The sequence below is a fragment of the Canis aureus genome, chromosome 37, assembly GCF_053574225.1.
Source record: "Canis aureus isolate CA01 chromosome 37, VMU_Caureus_v.1.0, whole genome shotgun sequence".
Classification (NCBI taxonomy): Eukaryota; Metazoa; Chordata; class Mammalia; order Carnivora; family Canidae; genus Canis; species Canis aureus.
Genome location: NC_135647.1, coordinates 7423302 through 7439568, shown reverse-complemented (window position 1 = coordinate 7439568; position 16267 = coordinate 7423302). Strand labels below are relative to the sequence as shown.

Here is a 16267-nt window from a genome sequence, read left to right as displayed (position 1 = left end):
AGATTTCAAGCATCTCCATTCACCATTAGAATTGCCTGACTTCAAAGCACAATTTAACACTATAATAGTAGAGCTATTAATAGAGGAGGTGATGGCTACAGGTATCTGGCCCTTTTTTTTTCTTGAGGTGGAGGTGTTTGTAAGAATAGAGTAGTGCCAGGATGTGTGATGTTTGTGTTTTTGTGTTTGTTTCAGCCTGTTACATTATTAAGAATGTTAAATACTCATATACTGAGATAGCTCTTCATAGATAGCTCATGGTACTTTAAATTTAGGTGGGGCCTGTTGTTCCTGAAATAAATTAACTTATGTACAGTAGATTCTAAAATATCACCATTTGTTTTTTTTTTTTTAAAGATTTTATTTATTTATTCATGATAATCACAGAGAGAGAGAGAGATGCAGCAACACAGGCAGAGGGAGAAGCAGGCTCCATGCACCGGGAGCCCGACGTGGGATTCGATCCGGGGTCTCCAGGATCACGCCCTGGGCCAAAGGCAGGCGCCAAACCGCTGCGCCACCCAGGGATCCCAGATATCACCATTTGGACTGATAGAAGTTTCCTGAGGAAAGGAGAAGTTTAAAGTAGATCATACAAGTGATAGTACTTCTCCACTGTCAAAGGACTGTGGCCAAAGTTGAGAAAGTTCTTGAATTAAGAAAAATAATCTGCATTGATGGTGAAATTGGTACTTTGTGTACTTTTGTTTGGTATACTCCGTATTCTTTAGGAGATTGAAGAATCTAAGAATTTGGAAGGTCTGCTCCTACCTTTTAGCACTTTTTTAGGTTTGTTCCTGGTTCCAAATTAGTATCAGCATTGTACTGTGTTTTAGTCTATCCAAAAATAAACAAGTAAACAAAATCCAGTGTGTTATATCCTTAGTAAGAACACTGTTTTGTTGCTGACATATGGTTAGTCATTAGTTGTGTTCAGTACTATACTTTACTCATCTAACAGCACCATCTGTTAAAACTTTGTTACCAGTCGAGAGAGGAAGCCAGTTATTTTTTTTTAGCTTGTGAGCAAGGACTAAATGAGAATGTGCCTGAAGTTGCCTGCAGTCAAGTACTCTACAACTGGTTTAGTCAAACAGTTGGAGCTAGTACTACCTTGGGAAGCCAGATCTGGAAAGAACATGAAAATGCTTGTTTAGGGCCTTTATCTACTCTTAGCAAGGATAATGTTTTATAAAAAAAATAAATAACATAATTTAAGTTACTCAAAAAGATTTGCATGATATGCTTTGTTTTTAATGCTGTAGAACTACTGGTGTTTGTGGTTTGTGATTACAGCTAGTGTAATGAGAATTGGAATAGATGTTTTTGCAATGAGGCAAGCACCTTTACATGAACGATTTTTCATGGATTTTTTAGATTTGGGCCGGTTTTGTACTAATCTTAAAATTATTAGACATTAATAATTGATTCTTTTTCATGCCTGTGACTTTATGTGTCGTAAAGTAATGTTTTGCTTTGCATGTGTGGGACTCTAGCAGAATGACTGGCCTTGCCGGGTGTGTGTGTGTGTGTGTGTGTGTGGCGGGGGGGGCAGTTCCTCACAGCTGCTGTGTATGTGTTTGTGTTTACATGTGTGTACCTCTGTGCACGCATGCTGTCACTCTCATTCTCTCTCTGTCTGGGCTCCTGAAACACTTTTACTTTTTTAAAATAATGTTGACTTGGAAATTACATGTGGTCTCATTGCTCACTCTTCCTGCCCAAAACGCAGTATAGGACCAATAACTGATACTCAGAGTTTTCAGTCTCTTGTTCCCCACCCCCTGTTTTCCCTTTCTCCCTCCTGTGAGTAAATCGTATCCACATGATGGAAACAAAAATTAGCAAATTATAAAAGGTGAGGAAATATGTCAACAAAATCCAACTATAAAATCTGTTTTGAATAATTTTGTCAGAAAAGGTCTGTGGTAGTAAATTCTCTGCTCACGCATGCCCGAAAATGTTTCCTATCTGGTGGAATGGGCTAATTTTGTAGGTTGAACTAATTCTTCCTCAGATCTTTTCTTTTAGAATTCAACCTAATAGAAATGAAGTCTAATAGCAATCTGTTCTCTCTCTGTAGTGTCTTTTTGTATTTTTCCTTTTTAGAAAATTAGAAAATGTCTGGGACCTTACTTTAGGTCTGAAATCTCAGAAGGGTATTTCCAGGTGTGGATGATTTTTCAGTTATCATGTGTAGTAGTCTGTGGATTATCAGAAGACTCATGTCTGACCTCTAGGAAATTTATTTATTTTTAATATATTCGTGAATTTATATATATATCTACACATACACATACACACACACAGATACATAATATTCCTTGCATATTAGGATGACCACATTTTAATTTTATCATCAATAATTTTCTGGGCTTGTCTTTCATATGCCTCTGGAATTTTCCCACATTTCTCTGCTATAGATTGCTTTCTTTTAACCACTTAACTACCTTTTATTTTTGTTGTCTCCTTTCAGCTGAGAACGTGCATTAGTTCACATCAGTCCACCCTAAACTAATTTTCTTCCAATTGTGATCATTTCATCAACTTACTTTAGTGTAGAGAAAAATTGCTGGCAAACTATTGTCTCTTGGTAATCTAGACTAGCAAATATAACGGACAGTTGATTGTGCCTTCTACCTCTCTGGATGTAGGAAGGATTCTGATAGTCTCAATGAGAGCAAATTAGAGATGAAAGATTATTTTGAAGTGATAACACTTTTGGGAGGCTAATTCTTTCATTAGTATATTTTGGATAGGGAAGGCTTTCTCTGTGACTCAGGACCCAACATGTTTGTTTGTATTTCAGTTTAAAATTGATGGTGTACATAATCAAGATTCTGGTGTTTACTATTAGTGTCATTTTTTTGGCTCAAAGTAAGAATATTAAAATTTTTTTGAATAAATAATTTATTCACATGGTACAAAATTCTAAAGGAGCCAAAGCATATACACTGATATGACTCCATCCATCTGACCCGGGCACCAACTTTTTCTGAGCAAACCCAGTATTATGATTTCTCTTTCTATGAAGGATTTGGGTTTATAAGAATGAATGTATATACACACAACTGCACATATGTTTTTTACTTTCTCCGTTTATGTAAAAGGTAGCGTATAATACGTGTGGTTTTGCACCATTTTCATTTAACAATATAATTTGGTGATCATTTAATACCATTTCATTACAAATTTCATTATTCTGTTTTTTTAAAGTAGTATTGTATTCTATTGTCCAGATATAGGATAATTTATTTAACCAGGTCTTTATTCCAGATATGTGTGTTTCTCTTCTTGTTTTTTACTACTACCTGCATCTGTGCTACAGGGATACCTACATCTCTGTGTGTATCATTTTGCACATGTGTAGATACATCTATAGAATAAATACTTGGCTTAAAAGGTATATAAATTTGTAATTTTGATGGATATTGCCAAATTGTTATCTGTAGAGATTGTACTCATTTAGGCTTCCATTATCAACATATGGGCTTGCTAGCTTCCCCAGAGCCTTGCCCATATAGTGTATTATTAGCCTTTTTTAATAATCTTCATTAGACTGATGAATGAAAAGTGCTATCTCAGTGTCTTTTAATTTGCATTTCTTATTAGAGCTATTTTTATTTCCTTTTCTGTGACCTATCCATATCCGTTAATCATTTTTCTGTTGGATGATCCTTACTAATTTGTAGACACTCTCTATTTGGGGAAAGTTAAACCTCTGTGACACAATTTCCAGATTGTCCTCTCTTTGTTATATTTGTTTGCTTATGGTTGTTTTGGCTACGAGGAAAGTAATTATTTGTTATACAGTTGACGTGAATGTTTGGTTTTTACTTCAAGGTGGTGATTATAATTCTTTGAATATTTCTGCTGTTACTTTAATGGTTTCATTTTCTTATACTTAAAATTGTTGAGCTATAGTCAATTTATTTTGCTTTATCTGTGATTTGTGGACACAGCGCTCTCCCCTCCCCCGTGATTAACCAGTTCTCCTGATATTCCCCTCCCCACTGAAGACTAACCAGTTCTGATACCATTTATTGAGTCATTTACCATTTTCCTCTGATTTGAAATGCCACCTTTACCATATGCTAAATTTTTATATGCATTTGTCTTCTTTTTTCATATTTAAGAGTTATGTTTATCGTGAAAAAGCTCAAACATACAAGTAGAAGGAATAGGTGAGTGAACACGGACCTATCAAAAGATTGAATAAGATTTATTTTCTTTTTTTCTCTTAATTCTGTTTTTACTGAGGAGTTTTAAAGCAATTCCAGATACCATGTCATTTGACCCTTGTATCAGTTCTGTATGCAGCTCTAAAAATATGGATATTTTAAAAGATAAGTTAAATATATGACTTTTTATTCCAAATTTAAGGGAAAACACTTTTGGGGCTAACATTTGGTGTCTCTCTGTTCTTATTAGTAATCAGTTGCTTCAGAAGGTGATATCATATTGCCTTTTAGATGTTTAGTGTCATTTTAAAGCTTTCTTCCTGCACTTGTTTTTAGCAGGGACCTGCCTCTGTGTGACATGGGTATTGAAATGTTTTACTAGTTTAGAGCTGTCCAGGTGACTTCACTAGTGGGTCACCTCATGAGCAGTCTGTGTGTAGGCTGCATAACTAATAACATTGTAAGCAGTCTTTAAATATAGCCAAATATGTAGATGGGAGCAGAGGAGTGATACATAGGCAGTTCAGATATAGCTTAATTTGTTTTTGCCTGTGTAACAGAAGGCTTCATGCCAGAAATTAATAATGTTTTGATTAAATTAATGACTGCAGTCTTGAGGATAAGAGTGTCAGGGCATACGTCCTATTTGATTGTAGAATTGTACCATTACATTTAATGCTCAGTTTCACATTGTCAGTTTCATGTGAGAAAATATACTTCTGTCATGCCAAATGGGCACAAACATTTTGTATAACTATACGTTTCTTTTTAGGTTAGATTTGTCAATTAGATTGCACGTGTAGAATGTTTCCTTTCAATTTAATCTTCTTAAGAAGCTGAGCTAACTTCATAGGGCTTGTTCTGGATAATTTGGTTATAGCCTCAAATTTGTTCTCCAAAGACAGTTTTAGAAACTTAAAATATGGTACACATTTTTGTACATGTATTAGATTCTTTTGAAAATGAGAAAGTATTTTTTTACTAAATAGCTGTGGTATTCACGAGGATTCACCTAGTATTCACTTGCAGTGATGTAAAACAAATACAGATTTTAGTTACCATTTGTACAATTCTGTAAAACAAATTTGAAAAATATTCATTTTTAAAAAAAGATTCTATTTATTTATTTGACAGAGCATGAGCAGGGGGAGCAGGAGGCAGAGGAGGAGGGAGAAGCAGGCTCCTTGCTGAGTAGGGAGCCCGACACAGGGTGTGATCCCAGGACCCTGAGGTCATGACCTGAGCCGAAGGCATACGCTTAACGGACTGAGCCATCCCTGTGGGAATTCTTCATTTTTTGAACAATTCCACAGTTCCCTTATTTTCTTCTGTTTCAGTGTGTTTATATGTCTGTTTACATTTGGCTGCTGTCTAGTGAGTCCCATAGATACTTGACTGGTTAGGTCTTCTGGAGCCCTGCAGTTCCAAGAAATGATCTGATGAGGCACTGTTTTGTTTTAGCTCTTTGGTTAGCTATCTGGTTAGCTAACTATCTGGTTAAACTATCTGGTTAAACTATCTGGTTAACTATCTGGTTAAACTATTGGTTAAACTATCTGGTTTAGCTCTACTATCTGTTTATTTGATTGAATTGCATTAATGTTTCCATATCCTGCTTCCTATCCCCCTAACTTGCCATAGCAACTTCTTTCTAGATGTGTCTCCTGAGGCAGGGAAACAAAAGCAAAAATAAACTATTGGGACTACATCAAAATAAAAAGCTTCTGCCCAGTGAGGGAAACAATTAACAGGGACGGCTGGGTTGCTCAGTGGTTGAGCGTCTCTGCCTTTGGCTCAGGGCATGATCCCTGGATCTGGGATCGAGTCCCACATTGAGGTTCCTGCAGGGAGCCTGCTTCTCCCTCTGCCTATGTCTCTGCCTCTCTGTGTCTCTCATAAATAAATAAATCTTAAAAAAAAAAAAAAAAAAAGAAACCGTCAACAAAACTAAAAGGCATTTGATGGAATGGGAGAAGCTTTTTGCAAGTGACACATCCAATAAAGGGTTAGTAGCCAAAATGTATTAAAGAACTTCTAAAACTCAATAGTGAAAAATGAATAATCTAATTAAAAATGGGCAGAAGACATGAATAGACATTTTTCCAAAGAAGATATACAGATGGCCAACAGACACATGAAAAGATGCTCACATCTGGGAAATAAACTACAATGAAATATCACCTTACAGTTGTCAGAATGGCTAAAATTAACACCACAAGAAACAACAGGTGTTGGCAAGGATGTGGAGAAGGGGGAGTCCTCGGAGCCCTCATGCACCTTTGGTGGGAATATAAACTAGTGCAGCCACTCTGGAGAATAGTATGGAGGTTCCTCAGAAAGTTAAAAATAGAGCTCCCTATGATCTACTAATTGCACTACTGGTATCGGCCCCAAAATACAAAAAATAATTCAAAGGGATACGTGCACCCCCATTTTTGTAGTAGCATATCTAAAATAGCCAAATTATGGAAACAGCCCAAGTGCCCATTGATTGATGAATGGATAAAGAAGATATGTATACATCTATACACACACACACACACACACACATACCCACATGCATACATATACAATGATGTGTTAGCCATAAAAAGAATGAAATCTTGTCATTTGTGATGGCATGGGTAGAGCTAGAGAGTATTATGCTAAGTGAAATAAGTCAGTGAAAGAAAGACAACTACCATATGATCTCACACATGTGGAATTTAAAAAGCAAAACAAAGAAGCAAAGGGGAAAAAGAGGCAAACCAAGAAAACAGATTCTTAACAATGAAGAACAAACTGATGGTCACCAGAGAGGAGGTGAGAGAATGGGGGAAATAGGTGATGGAGATTAAGGAGTACACTTGTGATGAGCACTGGGTGATGTATGGACATGCTGAATTACCATATTGTACACCTGAAACTAACGTTATGCTGCGTGTTAACTGACTGGAATTTAAATAAAACCTTGAAAAAAAAATACCATAAACTGGTTTAAAAAATAAATATCTAACTTCTGTGTGTGTTCATTCAACTGACTTGAAAAGGTTGCAGCACAGTCTCAATAAGTAATTTAGTAGAAAGCTAGTCATACCTCTCTCTGACTTGAATAAATTGTTAGGAATCTTCTTTTCTTCTTGTGTTCAATATAAGCAAATTATCCATGGCAAGTGTACTCAGTTTTTCCATGTTAAGAATTTCTCAGTATCCTTCTGGTAGGTTTTCAGCCCTATTTTTAATTCATATTTGCTGGCTAAATAGGTAAAACAAAGTTTGGGCTAAAAATCTGATTTCTCACAGGCTAAACACCATAGCTTCTATTTGAGGGAAAAAAAAAAAACCCACAAAAATACCTCAGTCTATTGGAGGGAAATGGTAATATCTGAGACATTATTAACCAGACAGTGTGTATTTAACAGGATAGCTTGAAGATGTTCTGATTTACAAACTTAATATCCTTTTAGAACTACTAAATTTAAAACTGTTGAAAATAATTATTTGTCCAGATTCTCAAAGAACTTTTATTTGTTTATTTATTTAATTTTTTAAAAGGTTTTATTTTAAAGTACTCTCTATATCCAATGTGGGGCTCAAACCTCCATCCTGGGGATTGAGAGTTGCATGTTCTTCCACCCAAGCCAGCCAGGCACCCCTTTTAAAGAATTTTTACAGAATTTAAATAATGTACCAGTTGTTAAGCTTCTACAGCGCTGGCTCTGTCCTAGCGGCAACTTTGCACAGATCATCTTTAATCTTGTCAACACATCCACAAATATTATCCCTACATCATAGATGAAGACAGCAGAGCTCCAGAGGTTAAGGATTGACTAATGTCACATAGCTAATATGTTGGTAGAGTGAAGATTTGAGTCTTAACCCTGCCACCACAAGTTCATGGGTACTATATTTCCTAAGTTCTTACTCATATGTTTGAAATTCTCTAATTTTTAAAACAAAAATTGGGTTCTATCAGTGAGATGTTTGTGAATTTTCTTATTTTCCTTTTCATCTTCATAGTCTTGCTTTTGGATTTTGGATGGATAATGTGAACAAAGGGAGCGAAGAAAGGTTGATTATCAAAATATTTTGTTTTCAGTTTCATTTGTTTAGTGTGCTTCCAGGTGACATTTTTTCAAAAATTTATAGATTAAGTTTGGCTTTTTACCAGGTTAGAATACTTGTGGTGTTTCTCTTTTTTAGTTTCATTTCTTTTGTTCATTGAGATTTGAAAAAGATAGGTTCAGGGGTGCCTGGATGGCTCAGTCAGAAGAGCATGCAACTCTTGATCTCAGGGTTGTAGGTTTGAACCCCATGTTGGGTGTAGAGATTACTTAAAATCTTTTAAAAAAGAGAAAGGGAAAGAAAGAAAGGGGGGGTGTTTAGTCCTTCTGTATTATTCTTTCACTGCTGTTAACACATTTTTCTCCCAAAGTCATTGCCATTCTACCTTACTGCTTCCTCAAGTTTACAATTTACATTTAAGTATAATTATAATATGGAATTATCTTAACTATTACTTAGTACAACTTTCATCCTATAAAGAAGTTAGTTATCATTTGCATTAGAAACTGATACATAGAAGTGTGTGTGTGTGTGTGTGTGTATTTGTTTTTACTGTTCTGAAACAAAAGGAGACCACTTGGATTTGCTAGGCTTTTTTCAGTAAAATGTTTTTGTGCCTAAGCATATTTGTAGGGACCAATTGTATTGGTCTTGTTTGGACTTTTTTGGGTAAGAGAGGTATATTAAAAGGTAGGGTGGTTGTTATTGTTGTTTTTGTTAGCGAGGCAATAAACTGTACATTTCCAGGATAAGACAGGCATACAACTTCTCTTCATGTGAACTGTTTTAGTCAGGTTTCATTGCAGAAAACCAATTCATTTTTAATAACCAAAAGAGGGTTTTCAGTTGCAGTGAAATCTATACCCTTATTTTAGAAAAAGAATATTTTTTGAAAAGTCTTAAGATAATCAGTTTATAAGCTGACTTTGTAAGCAAAAACTAGTAAGCAGACTAGTAAGTTTATGCAGTGATCCATTTAGAATATGGGTAATGGGATATGACATAATATAGCTTGCCAGCTTAGACTTATTTTATGCATTTACATTACTCAGTGTATTAATGGTTTTAAAATGGTATCTTTTACATTACAACTTTTCCAAACTCATAGGGAAAGGGTAATTGCTATGTTGTGTTCAAAGTTTGTTAAAATAAAGTCTGTTTCTATAGTTTATAGAAGAAGTAATATACCAATTCATAAACTTTTCACTCAGTGCAAGATGTTTGCTATCTATGTTTTACAAAGTAAATCAGGGTGGAGATTGGTTATTTAATAGGATATATTTTGTTGGTTTCTTAACGATGGTACCTGACATAAAGAAAAATAGTATGATTTAGTAGACCCCTATTTTATTACTGATATATTTTGATGTGCTTTTAAATACATTTGGCAGCAGTGGTGGTTAAGGTTGCAGAGTCTATTTGCAAATATCTTTTCTGATTCCACTGGTTGCCTTTTAGTTTTGTTGATTGTTTCCTTTGCTGTGCAGAAGCTTTTTATTTTGATGTAGTCCCAATATTTTACTTTTGCTTTTGTTTCCCCTACCTCAGGAGATATACCTAGTAAGAAGCTGCTACAGCCCATGTCAAAGAGGTTACTGTCTGTGTTCTCCATGTCTGATAAAGGGTTAGTATCCAAAATACATAAAGAAGTTATAAAACTGAATATGAAAAAAACAAATAGTCCAATTAAAAGAACGGGCAGAAGATATGAATAGACATTTTTCTAAAGAAGACATGCAGATGGCTAGCAGACACCTGAAAAGATGCTCAACATCACTCATCATCAAGGAAATACAAATCAAAACTACAATGAAATATACCCTCACACCAGTCACAGTGGCTAAAGTTAACAACACAAACAAGTGTTGGCGAGGAGGTGGAGAAAGGGGAACCCTTGTACGCTGTTGGTAGGCATGGAAGCTGGTGTAGCCACTGTGGAAAACAGTATAGAGGCTCCTCAAAAAGCCACTCTATGCTCCAGCAGTTGTACTACTAGGTATTTACCCAAAGAAGACAAAAATACTGATTCAGAGGGATATATGCACCCTATTGCTTATAGCAGTATTATTTACAATAGCAAACTATGAAAAGAGCCTGAATGTCCATGGACTGATCAATGGATAGAGAAGAAGTGGTATATTAACCACCAAGAGCAATGAAATCTTGCCATTTGCAGTGATGTGGCTGGAGCTAGAGAGTAGTATGCTAAGCCAAATAAGTCAATCAGAGAAAGAAAAATACCATATGATTTCACTCCTGTGTGGAATTTAAGGGACAAAACAGATGAACATGGGGGGAATAAAAAGAGAAAGAAACCAGGAAACAGACTCTTTTTTTTTTTTTTTTTCTTTCCAGACTCTTAACTCTAGGGAAAACACTGATGATCACCAGAGGGGAGGTACTTGAGGGGGAGGGGTTAAATGGGTGATGAGCACTGGATGTTGTATGTAAATGTTGAATCACTGAATTCTACACCTGAACTAATGTTATATACTGTGTGTTAACTAACTGGAATTTAAATAAATACCTGGAAAAAAAATATGGTTGAAGAGTCTATAGCCAGACTGTCAAAGTCAAATTCCTGTTTTGCCATTTGGTAATGTGTAACTTTGGTCAAGTTATTAAGCTCAGGATCCTTATCCGTAAAATTGAGATAACCTGCAGCATGGAATTGTTGTAGGATTGAATTAATTTATGCAAATAAAGTTCTTTCAGGCTGGCACAAAGGAACATGCTTAATAAATGGTAGTCAGGATTATGTATATCTTTAAGGAATATTGGCTACTTAATGCGCTTTCTTTGAGAGACCGGAGAACCTTTTACATGCTGCCTGTTGTGGAATTCTTTTCTTGAGATGAGATCTTTGTAGTTTGGAGAGTTCACTACCTAATTGAAGGGGTTTGTTTTCAGTTTATGAAATAGGTATTTGGTACTACTAAGGAGTGACTACTGAGATGAGGAGCTGGCGGTCAGCTCTTGGCAGAGACTATTTTGTAGGAGTGTTTAGAGCTGACATCCACAGAGGCAGCTCCTACTGTCCTGCACAGACTGTTCATCCTCATCAGCAGCAACTCATTAGAAGAACTCATAAGTTTTCATTTATCTGTTTTTGCTAAGACTTTCCTCCTTCCCAAAGATGCTTTTTGTTAGCTCTGACTGAGGAGCAAGCTAGGCAGATAGATACTAGGGTGTTCAGTTACTGCTCAGTCTTGTATATACAATACAGAAATCCTGCCTTGGATGTAGTTGGATCCCTGCTTCTCTTTACTTCTGTGCTCCTAACACCTCACTGCCACTCTGAGTCCCACAAACTCATAAAACTGGGCTATGATCTCACAAATTAGATCTGAGGGCTAGAATTAATTTATAGGCATCAATTTCTGCAAGTGAAGGAAGTACTCTGTGAAAAAATGAGACAAAAATTTGAGAAGTATTCCAAATTATAAGATTACTTAGTACTAACATTTTTTACATAGGCTTTTGTATTTCATACTACAGTATGCCATACTTTGCTACAGAGTGTATGGAAGCCAATTTGTTTGTTTAATTGAGTTTATTATACTCACATTAACAAGTGGTATTAGACTATGGACTAGAAAGTTTTTTTATAATAATGGTTCTGTTGGAATGAAATTTTGTCTCATGTTTCTATGTTTTTTGGCATAGATCCTATGATTATGGTTTATAAAATATTCTCACTTCCTCTCTCCCTCTGTTTCTGAGTAGTAACATGATTTCCTAGAATACTTAACATACTTAATACAAAAAGACAATATTTGTTTTTGCTCTGGTTGCAAAAAGATACAACTGAAGCATTCTGGATAAAGATCTTACAGATAGTTAATTCCTAGGAAAAATGATGCTATTTCTATTGGGGAAAGTATAGCCTTTTGCAAGACTAAATCAGGATGAGACTAGTAATTTTTTCTAGCTGTAATCTAGAAATAGTTAAATATTCTGTTCTATTTTAGCTAACTACTTTTGAATATTTACCTGGGTTCTCTTATCTATCAAACATAAAGTCTATTAGAGAAAAATTTATTGGTGAATTAAGTTAAAATGTTCAGTTCATATGTGTCTGTTTAACTTTTTTTTTTTTTTTTTTTTTTTTAAGATTTCATTTATTTGGGAAAGCGTGCATACGAGCAAGGGGAGAGGTAGTGGGAAAAGGGGAAGCAGGCTTCCCACTGAGCAGGGAGTCTGACATGGGGCTGGATCCCAGGACTCTGAGATCATGATCTGAGCCAAAGGCAGACAGTTAACCAGCTGAGCCACCAAGGCGCCCCTGTTTAACCATTTCTGCATTCCTTAGTGAACAAGAATTCCAGACGTGTGTGTATTGGGCTGGTATGTTTCCTTCCCACAGTTCTCACAAGGGAAATAGGTGAAATTCACTAAATTAATTGAAAAGTTTTGAATGTCTTTGTGGCTTATGATAAATTCCTGAAAATTAGAATTTTCTGAGTCTAGTTATATAGGTAGTGTGTAAAAAGTCAATATATATTGCTATAAGGTACAGTTTAATAAGCCTTTAGACATATTTGGTTCAAATGGGTTCTGTGTATTTTAACCCTCTTAAGTGATTTGTAATATTTAGATCTATTTTCCCTATGGCATTAAGTAGAAGTAAGGCATGTAGAGTCAACGAATTGCTTCTGGGTATAGCTCAGCACAAACAGATTTTGCTGTAATGAAGATTTTGAAATAGAAGAAAATGTGGACTGTTACCTTAAAAAAATAAATCAGCTTCTATAAAATTGTAATTGGAGGACTCTCTACCCCTTTGACCTATTTAAGCATATTATCAGACTTCTTTCTGCTTTGAGCTTAAAACAATAGCCATGTCTCTGAGACCTGCCTTAATTATGTTCTGCTACCCCCAACCATTCAAGTCAGATTTAGGATCAATGTTTTCTTTGCTGCAGTTACTTTGTATGGAGGTGGGGGTTGAGGATGTGGATTGAGTATGCTTCTTTCCCATACTTCTTTTACTTTGTAATTATTTAACTTTTAAATTCACAGGTATTACTCTTCCCCTCTTCCTAGACTGAGTTAGAGTGGTCTCATTCAGAAGCCCCCTTCTGGTATTATTCCCCCCCACCCGCCCCGCCTATGTTATACAGCAAACCGAGGTTCATTGCCTATTACATATTGGTGTGAGAACAGAGCATTTCATGCCTTTTTCATGTTGCAGATATGTTTCCTGATGGAAAGTCAGCTGGAAGGAAGTGGAGGTCTTGACTAAATCTTGATCACTTTCTGTTTTCTTGGATTCTAGGAGAGTGCTTAACGTGTAGTAGCCACTTAAAAATACATGTTGAATGAGAGAAAAGAACTGAGGTCCTGAGAGGCTATGTGAAATAATACATGAGATTATATATTATAACACATATTATCAAATTAATATGAAAGTACTCTAAAAGGCTCTAGAAATATTAGGTACAGTAGTATTAGACATTAGTGTTCATGTGATAGTAAATCATTATTCATATTTTAATCTATTATGAGGTAACGTAATACCCTCATAATATATTAGGAATGCTTTTCTTTTTTCTTTTTTAAAGATTTTATTTATTTATTCATGAGAGACAGAGAGAGAGAGGCAGAGACATAGGCAGAGGGAGAAGCAGGCTCCATACAGGAAGCCCGATATGGGACTCAATCCTGTGACTCTGGGATCACACTGAGTCAAAGACAGATGCCCAACTGCGGAGCCACCCAGGCGTCCCACTTTTCTTTCTTCATTGTAGTTGGCACAGGTTGTTATATTAGTTTCAGGTGTACAACATAGTGATTTGACTTCTCCATACATTATGTGATGCTACCCCCAACCATTCAAGTCAGATTTAGGATCAATGTTTTCTTTGCTGCAGTTACTTTGTATGGAGGTGGGGGTTGAGGATGTGGAGCCCCCATCTGTCACCATACAATGATATTTTATTATCATTGACCCATGGTATGCATCTATGTTGTACCTTTTATTCCTGTGACTTACTCCATATCTGGAAGCTTGCATCTCCCTGACCCATGGTATGCATCTATGTTGTACCTTTTATTCCTGTGACTTACTCCATATCTGGAAGCTTGCATCTCCCACTTCCCTGCACCCATTTTGCCCATCTCCCACCAACCACCCCTGTGATAACCATCAGTTTGTTCTCTGCTTATGGGTCTGTTTCTGCTTTTTGTTAGTTTTGTCTTTTAGATTCCACATATAAATGAAATCATACAGTATTTGTCTTTCTCTGACCTATTTCACTTGGCATAATACCTTCTAGGTACACACACACACACATACACATCTTATCCATTTCTCTGTGGTTGGACACTTGGGCTGCTTCTGTAGTTTGGCTATTGTAAATAATGCTGCAGTAAACATAGGGTTGCTTTTCATTGTATGGAACAGAACATGTAATCAACAGTGGATTAAACTAATGAGGGCTTATTTTTCTCACGAAAAAAGTTTGGAGGTCAGTATATGCTGACATTGGGTTAGCAGCTCTGCAGTGTTAAGGCTGCTGGTCTTTAAATTCTCTGGGCCACCTTCATGGTCACAAGGTGGTTGCTCCTGCTGGAGGCATTACCTTTCTATTTGAGGCACTGTGAAGGAGCATAGATTGACAGCAGCATCTCTTCATTTTACCAGGAAACCAAAAGCTTTCCTAGAACATCTCTTCATTTTTCTGGGAAGCTGAAAGTCTTCCTGGAAGCCTTGCAGCACAGCAGACTTCCCCGTAAGTGTTAGGGACCACCTGTTTCACAGGGCCACGCCTAACTGGACGGAAGGAAGGGGGTTAGCCGTGAAAATGGGGGTTAGCTTTTCCAGCCTCTGGTGGAGTTAGGGGAAGGGAGAAACAGTTTGGAAATAGGGTGCTGGGTTTGCTAACCAACAGTATTTACAAAATCTACCACTCTGGCTGGCCAAAATCCAAATACATCCTTTCTCATATGAATACATTTTATAAGGATACAGTCACCACTTTTCATTTTTTTTTTTTTTTTTTTTTTTTTTTTTTTTAGTCACCACTTTTCCAAGGGAGAAGGTACTTGTTCTTCTTCATGACTGCATTTCCCTCTGAGTCCAACTTGTTTGTTTGATGTACAGCTTTCTCCATCAGGTCTGATAGTATCTTCTTGCTCTTTGGTGACCCTAAAGCCAAAAGAGAAAATCTATGCTTCTAGTACATCCAGCAAAGTACTGTGGATAAAGGAACAAGGTAATTGTGACAAATCCTCCCACTTAGAAAACAGGTGAATTAGAAACTCATCGCTAGAAACTGGTCCATGAACACACCATACTGTGTGTGAAGACTTCCATTCTGGCAGTGGATTAAATTCCTAGTTTGCTAGTTCACTATTCCTGTTTCTGTTCCCAGGAAGCATCTCCCCAGGTTACAAAGCATCTCCCCAGTTCTATCACCATAGTGATAGAAGTAATCTTGAAATCAGGTAGGCGGATTCCTTCCATTTGGTTTTTCCTTTTGGCTATTTTAGGGAGTTTCCCTTGCCATATAAAGTTTGGAATAAGTTTACCTGTGTGTGCCAGAAACCTTTCTGGAATTTTGATAGGAATTGTGTTAAAACTTATAGATTAGTTTGGGGAAGAATTAACATCTTTATGACTTTTTCCAATCCAGTAACATGATAAGTCTCTCCAGTGATGTTGTTCTTTCATTTCTTTCAACAAAATTTTATAATTTTAGCCTACAGATCCAGTACATATTTTGTTAGGTTTATACCTAAGTTTTTCATGTTCTTGGGGCAATTGTAAGTGGTATTGCTTTTTTTTTTTTTTAAGATTTTATTTATTTATTCATGAGAACACACAGAGAGGATTGAGAGAGAGAGGCAGAGACACAGGCAGAGGAAGAAGCAGGCTCCATGCAGGGAGCCGACATGGGACTCGATCCCGGGTCTCTAAGGATGACGACCTGGGCTGAAGGCGGCGCTAAACCGCTGAGCCACCCAGGCTGCGTGGTATTGCTTTTTTGATTTTGATTTCACTTATTCGTTGTTGGTATATACAAATGCAATTGACTTTT

General features: G+C 36.4%; 1 protein-coding gene and 1 long non-coding RNA gene across 11 annotated transcripts in view; one reads left to right on the top strand and one right to left on the bottom strand.

Moving 5' to 3' along the window:
• CDKAL1 (CDKAL1 threonylcarbamoyladenosine tRNA methylthiotransferase) overlaps positions 1–16267 on the top strand; it is a 662780-nt gene that overhangs the window by 75412 nt on the left and 571101 nt on the right. For 2 of the 8 annotated variants that reach the window (XM_077886102.1, XM_077886101.1), the window contains one exon: positions 9774–9849. The exons of the other annotated variants lie outside the window; for them this stretch is intronic. In XM_077886102.1, the coding sequence (XP_077742228.1) occupies positions 9774–9849 (76 nt within the window). The remainder of the gene's footprint in view (positions 1–9773; positions 9850–16267) is intronic. 8 annotated transcript variants of the gene reach the window in all.
• On the bottom strand, positions 377–15646 carry LOC144306647 (uncharacterized). 3 transcript variants are annotated; one of them, XR_013373744.1, is made up of 4 exons: positions 15520–15646; positions 15250–15375; positions 14810–15000; positions 377–563 (listed from the first exon to the last, which is right to left on the bottom strand). It is a non-coding gene; the product is annotated as an uncharacterized LOC144306647 (long non-coding RNA). The 3 variants fall into 3 exon arrangements; XR_013373743.1 differs by lacking the exon at positions 377–563 and adding an exon at positions 5304–5597; XR_013373742.1 differs by lacking the exons at positions 377–563; positions 14810–15000 and having other exon boundaries at positions 15206–15375.